This window comes from Talpa europaea, assembly GCF_964194135.1.
Source record: "Talpa europaea genome assembly, chromosome: 12".
Taxonomy (NCBI): domain Eukaryota; kingdom Metazoa; phylum Chordata; class Mammalia; order Eulipotyphla; family Talpidae; genus Talpa; species Talpa europaea.
The window spans coordinates 71,603,375-71,615,189 of record NC_140079.1 but is presented as its reverse complement, the minus strand read 5'-3'; the positions used below and the strand labels follow the sequence as shown (position 1 = coordinate 71,615,189).

Genomic DNA, 11,815 nt, shown 5'->3' with positions numbered 1-11,815 from the left:
CTTTTTTTACTTTCTTATTTCTTATATTTTATTTTATCCTCCTTGCTCGTTTGTGCATCTAGTTAAAACTGTAATGAGTAATCACAACAATAAGACATAAGGTATTATTATCAAATATCTTGGCATTTAATAAGTAGTAAGTAGACACATAACCTTTCCTGCTTTTGCTCAGAGATCATCCAAATCTTCCCTTTCCTTTCCATTTTCTGATAGAAAATTAACTGAGTTTAACCCGCAGTGTTGAGCGCATTCTTTCATTTTAGGTTCTGTTGAGGTTCAGTTAGCTGGAGTTAACCATATTTTTCACTTTTGGAAGCCTAGTTTCCTTGGGCTTGTAATGAGCAGGAAAAGCAGTGATCCCTAAGTAAGATGCAAGGGAAAACTATTGAACATTTCCTTAATCCTGGGCTAGAAAGATAAATGTTCTAGTCTTAGGAAAAATGTTCTAACTGGTTATCAGTTATTCTATTGCCTAGTTAGCCTTAATTCTTATTTTAGCAGGCACTCTTGAGAAGGAATGAAGAAGCGATTCCATCACACCTCTGGAAATGCCTGCCACTGCAGAATTTCTGAGTTTCCCATAAATTTCTACTCTCCTCCCTGGATCCTGGTCTTTGTCTCTGTCCCTGGCTCACCTCCATAGCAGTGTCCATGGAGCAGGTCAATGAGACCTCAGTGAGGGAGTTCATCTTCCTCGGCTTCTCCTCTCTGGGTGGGCTGCAGCAACTACTCTTCGTTGTTTTCCCGCTCGTCTACCTGTTCACTCTGGGCACCAATGCCATTATCATTTCCACCATTGTGCTGGACAGAGCCTTCATACCCCCATGTACTTCTTCCTCGCTGTTCTCTCTTGCTTTGAGACATGCTACACCTTTGTCATTGTACCCAAGATGCTGGTGGATCTGCTGGCTCAGAAGGAGACCATCTCCTTCCTGGGCTGCACTATCCAGATGTTTACTTTTCTCTTCCTTGGCTGCTCTCACTCTTTCCTGCTGGCAGCTATGGCTATGACCGCTACCTAGCCATCTGTAACCCTCTGCGCTACACTGTGATCATGGGGCCTGGGGTGTGTGGGGGCCTGGTGGCTGTTGCCTGTGCCTGTGGCTTTACTGTTGCACAGATCATCACCTCCCTGATATGTCATCTGCCCTTCCACTCCTCCAACCGACTCCATCACTTCTTCTGTGACATCTCTCCTGTCCTCAAGCTGGCATCCCACAATCCCAACTTTAGTCAGTTGGTCATATTTATGCTGGGTGTGTTTGTCTTGGTAATTCCACTGCTACTTATTCTCATATCCTACATCCGCATCATTTCTGCCATCATGAAAATCTCATCCACTGTTGGAAGGTACAAGGCCTTCTCTACCTGTGGCTCCCATCTCATTGTGGTGACTGTTCATTATGGTTGTGCCTCTTTCATCTACTTTAGGCCAAAATCTAATTATTCTTCAAGTCTGGACAGCCTAATACCTGTGTCTTATACCATCCTCACTCCATTGTTCAATCCAATGATTTACAGTCTGAGAAATAAGGAATTCAAATCAGCCTTTAGAAGAGTAATGGGCCATATTTCATATCCTGCTCATTAAGGAGCCAATTTTAAACTATTCAATTAATTATATGCTTTTATGTGTCAGGTAACATATGTGCTTTCACACTTTTTCTCATTTAAGAATCTAACATGCTGTAACATAAGGACATTTTACATATGAGAATGAGGCTCAAAGAAGTTGAGATATTCTGGCTTTCTACACTTAGTGATATGTTAAGAAGGCTACGCAGGTGTGGGAAAGGAATTATTATTTCTAGGGCAAAATTCATTATGTTTCACTGTTCTAAAAATTGAGTATTCAAAAGCAAATAAGTCAACTCGCGAAAGCAAAAATATACCCTAGCTGTCTAGTTGCAAGGAATAGCAGAAGAAAATCTGACTCTTCCTATTTTTCCTGCTCTGAGTTCTCCCTTTCCTGAAGAAAACCAAAGTTTAGGTATCCTCTGTTCTGTAGAAAATATTAGAGATTCTTTTTGGTCCTTGATTAGCCTCCCTCAACCTATTTATATTGAGATGCCTTGGCCTGTGGGATTCTTTTGTCCATTGTTTGAGACTGGAAACATTATAGATTTTCTTTCATATATATGCCTATATCCACTTCTATATTCATGTCTCTATCTAGCTTATCTAGATATATGCATGTCCTTCCCATGCTGTCTTAGCTCCTCTACTCATTATTTGAACATCGTACCTATTTATTCTCCTCAAAGTAGCTAATAACATTTTAGACTAGCTGAAGTATCTCAAGTAATCTGAACAAAATGATAGAAATAATGTCAATATGGTTAGCGTATATTGTATATATTATATAATATATAGTATTAAATAATAAATAATAAATCAATATGGTGAGATTAATAATCAGAAAGTCCATCTATGAAAAACCCTTCAAATGACTCCCCTGCCACACATGGGGAAGTCAAGTCTCTCCCATTAGCAAGAACTTATCATCTAGTCTCTGCCTACCTTTCCTCAATGATTGTTGCTAGAGTTACTACTATTACTATCAATTTCTCATATGTGTGCAGTTGTGCACTTTGAACTATTATTTGTTGATACAAAAGTGACATTGTTCTGTATCCTGTTTTCTCTTGGGTTGCATCTTCTTTTTGAAACATCATCTCTCCTTTATTTAATTTGCAATCTCACTTATATTTCAAGACAACCTTAGTCACCCTCTCACTTTCTTTCTAAAGGTACTCAGTCTCTCTCTAAAGCCACTCAGGGACTTTTTGTAACATTAACTTAGGCTTTCTTGGTGCTCTCATAGAATCCAGACCTATGTTTAATTACGAATGGATGAATGGTGTCACTAAGTAAAGATTATTTGTGGAGATCCTTTTAATACAGGGGCAACAAGTTTAAATGCCCTGATGCAAGAAAGGTCAAGCAAGGTCAGTAGAATATTTTTTTTGGTCTGTACAATGAAGTTGAATTTTCTGATGGTGTGGATTTTATATTAAACACAACCTTAATGACCCTGTTCCTTGTATAATGCTTGGAGTGGAAGGGATGTTTGTGTAAGAATAACCTTGTCTATTCTGCCTCCAGGCTTGCTCAGCCACCTTTTTTGCCCCAACGTGGTGAATGTCAGCTCACTGAAGACCTGAAAGGGAACACCACACTCTTTTTTCTTTCTTCCACCATGTATTGAATCAACCCCTAAGTCCTATAGACTCTACGGGCTTATATAGTTTTCAATTATGCCCCTTCTTTATTTCCATTTCTCATCCTTCTTCTTCAAATTGCTGCAAGAACTTCAAAACATCATTAAGCACGATGGTTGGAATTAACTCAGGCCTCTTAACACTCTTAGGCTGGTTCTCTTCCACCTTGTATGATGTCTTCCTTGTTCTCAATCTGACTTGAAATGCCTTGCTTTACATGTGGTAAAAAGGCAGTATTGCAAGAGGTGTTCTAGATAACATTTTGTAAGGTGATTCTAGTGCCAATCCTAGGGATTAATGGCTGACATGGAGACTTCATCTTTATGACTAGAGGGTTGTCCTTAAGACTCTCATCTATAGAATGGGCTTTGATTTTCTCTCCTTTTTACCGAAACTGTTCTGAGAGTTAAAGGATCTTTTCCTCCAGGAGAAGGGTGGAAAGACAAACCCAGCAAGAACCCCAATTCTTGTTGTAACCCCCTGGGATTAATTTACTTTCCATCTGTTCAACAGTTATAGTCTCCACTAAATCTTTTCAATTATTTAATCAAGTAATGCTTTTGCTAGCAAAGGGAGGAGGTGAGGTATTATGAAAGCCCCTACACAAGTCCAATCTTAGTAAGATAACTTAAAGAATACACCATAAATTGGATTGCCATAAAGGAAGAGACTCCCACGAATCTCTGTTTTAGACAACGTGGAACTGAAAGTCTGAAAATCTAATTTGTTGTCCTTTCATGACATTTGTTTACTCATTTGGGCAAATCTTGTACCCTGCTTGAACCTCACTCTCCATATCTATAATAATAACATATGTTTATGTTGTCCTACATATTACAGTATAATGATATGTTTTAAAAATGTTTTTCTTGGGCCTCCCTGGTAGAGCAAGGGGTTAAGCCTCATTGCTATGAAGCTATCTGCAGCCACTGCAGTTTGATCCCTGGCCAGGGAGTTAACCCACGTGGCACAGCAGACCTCTCCTGTCTCGTCCGCTGCTCCCTTCAGCAGTGTATTTCAGTCATTCTGCTTGTGTTGTTCCCCACTCTGTCTCTGGTGAATCCTCTCATCCCCATACCTCTGGCCTGCACTCCAGTTCTTGTATGCATAAATAAATAAATCTTTAAATTTTTTTCTTTACCTATTTATTTTGGTGAGGTAACATTGGTTTACAATGCTGTATATGATTCAGAGGAATAGGGTCACACCTCCTCAGATAAATAATACCATCTGACATCTACCACCAAAAGCGCCTTTAGCCTAGACCATTGGGCCCCTTCTCTGATTTTTTTTCCCACACCCAATTTTTCTCCCACTGTAGTAGCTTCTATTTTGTAGTTTTATTTCTAGGTCCTGTTTTGTTTTTGTTTTTTCCAGTTCCTTTGTTTTGTTTATATTCAGAGAGACGTATGCACTCCCCACTGTAGCATTATTTACAATAGCCAAGGTATGGAAACAACCTAACTGCCCGATGACAGATGAGTATATTATGAAGATGTGGTCTATATATATGATGGAATAGTACTTGGCTATAAATAGGCGAACTCTTGCCACTTGCAACAACATGGATGGAGCTGGAGGGGATTATGCTAAGTGAAAAAGTCAGGAGAAAGACAAATACTGGAAGATATCACTCATGTAAAATGTCTTTTTTAAACTTCACAACAATTTTTGGTAATAGCTTACCAGTCCCATTTTTCAATCATTAGAAACTAGAAGTAGAAACTGTAAGTAATTAGAAACAGAAGAATTTTTTTGTCCAAGTTATACAAACAAGGAAAAGAACTGTGATGCAAACCATGAACAGATCTGATTCTATGTCCTCTATTTTAAACAAGCTTGCCATCCCTCCCAGGCCAACTCTGGTTATCCAGGCCACTTGTCTGAGAAGACAGTTGTAATAACTATTAGAATTTTTGAGACAGTATGAACTAAATTCACCATGTCCTGCTCCCAAACATGCCTGGCTGTTTTCATGCCATATTTTTGTGAATGTTAACTCCATCTACCAAGGAAACCAAGTCATGCACATGGAAGCTATCTTTATCATTCACATCCCACACTTCCCACCACCCCATCCCACCATCCCCACTTCCGTACCATACACATGAAATCAGTCATTAAGTCTTATAGATTCTATTGGCACTTTCTATAATTTTCCCAGTAATGTCCCCAGAAAGTTTCATGAGTTTATTATATGTGTTCTGTTTTTCAGAAAATGTCAAAATTCTCAACACAACATAATTTCCCCATTTTTATCTCAAATTATAACATTTTTCTTTATCTTTCAAATACTTATCAGCACTATGTAACAGACATCTGAAGTTTTTACACATTCTCTTACCACCATTTCTAAAATTAGTGTCCAGACACTAACTTTTCTAAAGTTAGTGTCATTTCTAAAATTAGTGTCAGGGCAAATGAGTGTATCAAAAAGATGTGGTTATACCCAGTGGAATACTACTCAGGGATCCAAAAAAGAGAAACTCATTCCATCTGTGGCAACATGGATGGAACTGGAAAGGATTATCCTAAGTGAGATCAGCCAGAAAGAGAAAGATAAATACTGGCTGATCTCACTTACATGTAAAATATAACGAAACCAAACAAAGCTCAGACAAAGACAAACTTTAAAACCAATGCTTGAAAGTTGACTATAGATCTGAAGCATCAGGGTGGGGGGTTGGAGGGAAGAGGAGCCAGAAAAAGGAAGGAGATGATTACAACAGACTCTGAGGGAGAATTATGGGTGATTTGGTGGTGAAGAACTATGGTGACCCCACCTGAAGGGAAAAATCCTTTATTGTGGAAAAAAATGAACATGGATATAAAATAATGCTAGTTCAATAAAAATATATTAAAAAATAAAATATATTAAAAAAATAAAATCGGTGTCATGGATTTTAAGTGCAGTTCCTTGCCTTTAGATAATATATTCTGCTCTAATTATATATTTTTGCCATAACAAACCACTCAGAACATTAGTTATTAAAGTTACAATAGTTATTTATTTTGCACACACATCTATAATTTTGTCAGGAGTCCTTGAGAATAGTTTGCCTGAGCTCTTTGTGAGATCAATTTGAAAAACACACTAGGGTTGATGGATCCCTTGCCAAAATTTCTCACTTGTGTGGCTGGTCATACCATGTTAACTGGGGTTATTGATTAGGATTCTCATCACATAGATTCTCCAAGGACTGCTTGGGCTACCACAAAATATGGTGGCTCAGGTAAAAATGTGGATATGTAAAGAAGCAGGGCTTGAAAGCTCCAGTCTCTAAAGACCAGGTTTTTATAAATGATACAGCATTGCTGTTGCTACAATCTGTTTGTCTTAGCAGTCACTTAGTCTATTTAGATTCAGGGGGCTAAGGCAATAGACCATTTCTCTAGGTGAAAATTGCCAAAAAAGTGCCTATATTTAACCCTCTGCATGTCTAAAGAATGATAAAACATGTGTATAAATCTTCTCAACAAAGCATTTCCTGAAGATGTAGCCATGGTCTCAAACTCTGGCATCACTACAGGAGAGAGAAGCCACCATGTCTTATTCAGCAAGTTCTCGCTCTATAATTTGGAATTTTTCTCCTACTGCCACATCTCTATGGCATCTTGACATAACTTATCCAAGAGCAGCTCACATGAGCCCCTGAGTCCTTCATGACTCCATGGCATTTGCCTACTTCTACCCCAAGCATCTGCACTCACCAGGAGAGAGGATAAAGGTGAAATCTGAAGAAATAAGGTAGAAGTTCTACTAAAGGAGAAATCTGAGCTAAAATGTAAACCAGGGAACTATCACATTTTACTACACAACCCAAATTTTTTCTTTATTTATTGAGCAAATATTTATCATGCTCACATTATATTCCAGGAGCAAACATGTTGTCCATGCAAGTCTTGTGCTGCCCCTGCCATTCTAACATTCTGTCCTCTGTCCTTTGCTCCTTTCTTCTCCTCTTCTAGCTTTTAGAAATGAGAATGTGTGGGCCTCCCCGGTGGCGCAGCGGTTGAGCACTGGGTTGCGAAGCTGCCGGCGGCCTCTGTGGCGCTGGTTCGATCCCCGGCTGCTCCCCGGCCACCTGAGGAGGGTCCCACATGGCGCGCAGACCTCTCCTGCCGCCCGCTGCTCCCCTCAGCAGTGTACTTCGGTCCTTCTGCCTGCTCTGCTCCCCGCTCTGGCTCTGGTGAATTCTCTCACCCTCCCGTGCTTCTGACTGTACCCAGTGCATGTATAAACAAAACAAACAAACAAATAAATAAATAAAACATGCCTCTATTAAAAAAAAAAATAAAAAAAAAAAAAAGAAATGAGAATGTGACAATAGAAATTTAGAGTAACTAGGTAAGTAGTTTCATTGATGTTGGTTTTAACAAATGGTACCCAGAAAGCCTTCACTTCTCTAATAAATCCCCAGAGAAATTCTTGGAGGAAACTAACCCAAGGGTTTATTAGAAAGGGCCTTCTCTCTGACCAAAGAATTCTCATAGTGTATTACTGTAGTTCTACTTATTAATTGGGGAAATTATGGACTGATATTGGGCACAATGTTGTAATTAGCTCCCCATGGAGGTGGGGAATCTCAATTATCAAACAAGGCATTGAGGTCATACTAATATGTAAAGGAAAGACCATGGGTGAGACTTGTTGAGGCAATAGCCAAGAACAGGTGATGTTCTGCTGTGGAGTTGTGTAGACAGTTTTCTTACACTGGTCCAAAGAGTTCGTGGAAGATGGAACATGTGCACGGGGCATTATTACAGGAAAGATAATTTTGGCATATTTCACCTAGAAACTCTCATAGATGGTTCTAGGAAGTATCTGAGAATGAAGATACCTGCAAGGCACTGGCCACTAGAACTCTGATTTGAAGCAATGTGAAATTTTTATTTTTATTCAGGACTTTGATTCTTTATTGAGAAGAGCAGCCTTTATTGAGAAGAGCAGAAAATACAGTCAAATTGTAGGTTAAATTTAGAAATTGTTGCATTTTTCCATGAGCTAGTGATCTGTTTTTACCCTAGAAAAAAATTTGGAGAAGCCCTGGAATCAAATGCCATCTACCTGGTATTTTGAAATAATTTCAAAGAGAAACTGGAATCATTGGTCATTTATACTTGGTAATGTGGATTCTGGTCTTTGGTAAGTTGTAATTTGTTGAGTCAATGACAAACATATAAACTAGTTACAAAAGAAATTATTATAAGGAAAACCAGTTACCATTAGTGAAAAAGAGTAAATAAGATCAAATGACAGAAAGGATGCTAGGAGATATATATATATATATATATATATATATATATATGTATGTATATATATATAAAATGTATTTTATAATATCTATTACATACATATATAATGCGTCCTATAAATATTTACATCCATATGTATTCATAGAGACAAGGTAATTCAAAGGTATCAAAACCAGAGTTAAAGTCTGATTCTAGTGCCACTTCAAAATTTTGCTAAACCTTTGTCTAAGCCAAAGAGAAAATAATAATGGATTTTTTTATTTGTAAAGGATTTCAAGACATACAGTGAAGTACTTTTAAAATTAAAACAAAATAGTTCAGCAAAGACGTGATGGAGGAAATGACTTGATAATCACAAAAGAAGATGAAATAGTTTCTTTTGTCTCTGTATTTAACAATGATATTAAGAGATTTTTTCCTCCCCAAATATTGCAGCACAGGTTAATTTTATATTTTAAGTTAATATTAAGGGAACAAGTTTGGACAACCCTTGGAATCAAATGCCATATCCTGGGAGTTTAAAATAATTTATAAGAGAAATTGGGGTGCCTGGTCATTTATGTATGAGTTGTTGCATCTTGTTAAGTTGTAATTTGTGGAGTCAAAAGCAGACTTGTGATAGTAGTAGCAAAACAAATAGGAGTTCTAATGACTGTTAAGAAAACCTAGAGAAAGTGAAAAAGCACAGCCTGTAAGTTGTACAAAAGAGTCAATGAATACATGTTATTTTATCTGAGAATTTAAAGAAGGTCATAAACTAAATGATGTAAACAATAACAAACATAAAGCGTGGACTACCCAGATTTAGGAGGTAGTATGAAAAATGATGTGATTTCCCCAAAGGTTTCAATGCTAACATGCATTTTAAAGTATATATAGTGGCAGTTATGAGTGGAAAGGTACATTTGGGAAAGTGCTAACAACTTAGAGCATAATTGTTTTAACTTCATAATTGAGGGTCATTTCATCTTGCTAATAGGATAGGATTTGTCCTATAGGAAGACAGTTTTGCTGCTATTGTGTGGATGACCTAAAGTGGAAAGGGGACAGGGTCCCGGGGTCTGGTAACAGATCCTAGAAGTAATGCAGAACAAAAAGTGGGTTCGATGTGGAGGATGTGAAAAATCATGTGTTTAGACATGTTTCAGAAATTTATAGCTTGCATGAGTAGTATTTTAAAACTTTTTATTGAGGTTTAGAACCCAGGTATAAGAACAGCTTTGGACAGGAAATAAGAGGGGATAAGAATTTTTTGATGAAAATACATATAATCTAGTGCCAGTGATAATGGCTGTGGTAGAGGCCTTAGGGATAGTACCTGGGGTAAGATGTATAACTACATGGGCAGCCAGTGGATGCAGAAGCAGAGCACAACTGTCCTAGCTGTGAGTTTTCTAGAAGGGAAATCAAGCCTTGTATCCTATAAGAGTTGTTGGGGGATCATTAAACTATTTCTAAGACAGTAGAAGCAGTTGTAAACCAAATAAGTTTTGATGACTGTGTGGGAATGGGGTGTATGAGTGGGAACAAAAGGGAACTGTGTTCCTTAAAGGCAAATGATGCAAATACAGATGGATGGATGGATGCTTTCCTGAGTGAGGAATACATTAAATGAGGATGGGAGGTGGAGTCTCAGAAATCAGTGCCTTTGTTTACTGAATATATGTATCAATAAAGTGGATAAAATTATGACTACTTAAAGTCACAATGTAGTTAAAGATTTTTTTTTTAAGATCTAGCCCACCCCCAAATTAAACAAAATTTAAATAAGTTTGCAAGGAGGGTTCTGGAAAACAGACTTTACTTGAGCAAATGTCTGTATACTTCATGTGAATGATTGGCCTCCAATTCACTGCTAGAATCATTGGCAGAAAAACAACACTGTTCAAATATATTATTTTAGGATAGCTTTTGGTTAATTTGCGATCCTTTTTCTTCTCTTCCACGCCTGCTGTTCTTCAGTCAAACCAGACTCGACTAGCTACTTTTTGAAGAGTGAGTCTCCCTGATTTCTCAATTCCACAGGCCCTGGGATCTGATCACATTGATTATATTCTGTGCTATCAACTCTCCATGGCCAATTCCTCTTCTATTACTGAATTCCTACTGCTGGGCTTCTCCAGTCTTGGAGAATTGCAGCTTGTCCTCTTTGCAATCTTTCTTTGCCTCTATTTGATCATCCTGAGTGGAAACGTCACTATCATCTCAGTCATCTGTTTAGATCGCAGCCTCCACACACCCATGTACTTCTTTCTGTGTGTCCTCTCTACCTCTGAAACCTTCTACACAATTGTCATACTGCCCAAGATGCTCATCAATCTACTTTCTGTCCTAAGGACAGTCTGCTTCATTTGTTGTGCCACTCAGATGTTCTTCTTCCTTGGTTTTGCTGTCACCAACTGCCTGCTCCTGGGAGTGATGGGCTATGATCGCTATGCTGCTATCTGCCAGCCTTTGCACTACCCCATTCTCATGAACTGGAGGGTATGTGGGTTCCTGGCAGCAGGTTGCATTGTCAGTGGCTTTCTAATTTCTCTTGTGGGAACGACTTTGGTCTTCAGCCTTCCTTTCTGTGGCTCCAACAAGGTCAACCACTACTTCTGTGACATCTCCCCAGTCATCCGTCTTGCCTGTGCTGATACCTACATCAATGAACTGATCATCTTCATCTGTGGGGTCTTAGTGCTTGTTGTGCCCTGGATCTTCATTTGCATCTCTTATGGTTTTATTGTCCGGACTATCCTGAAGATCCCATCAACTGAAGGCAAGCGTAAAGCCTTCTCCACCTGCGCGTCCCATCTCATTGTGGTTATTGTCCACTATGGCTGTGCTTCCTTTGTCTACCTGAGACCCTCAGCCAAATATTCATCAGGCAAAGACAGGCTGGTGACAGTGACCTACACTGTCATCACCCCACTGTTGAACCCCATGGTGTACAGCCTCAGGAATAAAGATGTTCAGGTGGCCATTCGGAAAATGATTGGGAAGACAGGGTTTTCTTCTAAGACTCTATAATCAAAACATTTTCCAACAGTTTGCACACGTGGGCCAAATATGTCCCTGATCGTTTAAGTAATAAAAGTTACTTGTCCACTTGTCTGTTCAGCTTGCATGTGACCTTGGATGATGTTTGACTCTGTAGGGACTTGATGCTCTCTTATGTAAAACAGGCAAACAGCAATGTGTTCATCTGATGTTGTCAAGATAAAGGAGATAGCAAATTCTCTGTCAATAAAAGTTAACCTTCCTCCCCTTCTTCTTGATTTATAGCTCTCAAAAAGTGTCTAAATGACCATTCTTTCTTATCTGGTGTTTGGCTTGTTTACCCAAAATCTCTG

At 38.6% G+C, this 11,815-nt stretch overlaps 2 protein-coding genes across 2 annotated transcripts; both read left to right on the top strand.

Annotated features, from left to right (window-relative positions):
• Positions 1-651: 651 nt before the first annotated feature.
• On the top strand, positions 652-1,591 carry OR10K1 (olfactory receptor family 10 subfamily K member 1; the record flags this gene model as incomplete). Its single annotated transcript, XM_084248482.1, is given in 3 exon segments — positions 652-802; positions 805-999; positions 1,002-1,591. Coding segments are annotated over 3 exon segments (936 nt in total).
• An 8,959-nt stretch (positions 1,592-10,550) lies between these two features.
• LOC311180552 (olfactory receptor 10R2-like) lies at positions 10,551-11,492 on the top strand (the record flags this gene model as incomplete). Its single annotated transcript, XM_084248481.1, has 1 exon — positions 10,551-11,492. One exon carries the CDS (start codon positions 10,551-10,553, stop codon positions 11,490-11,492), a length of 942 nt encoding a protein of 313 aa, XP_084104607.1.
• Between the last annotated feature and the right edge of the window lie 323 nt (positions 11,493-11,815).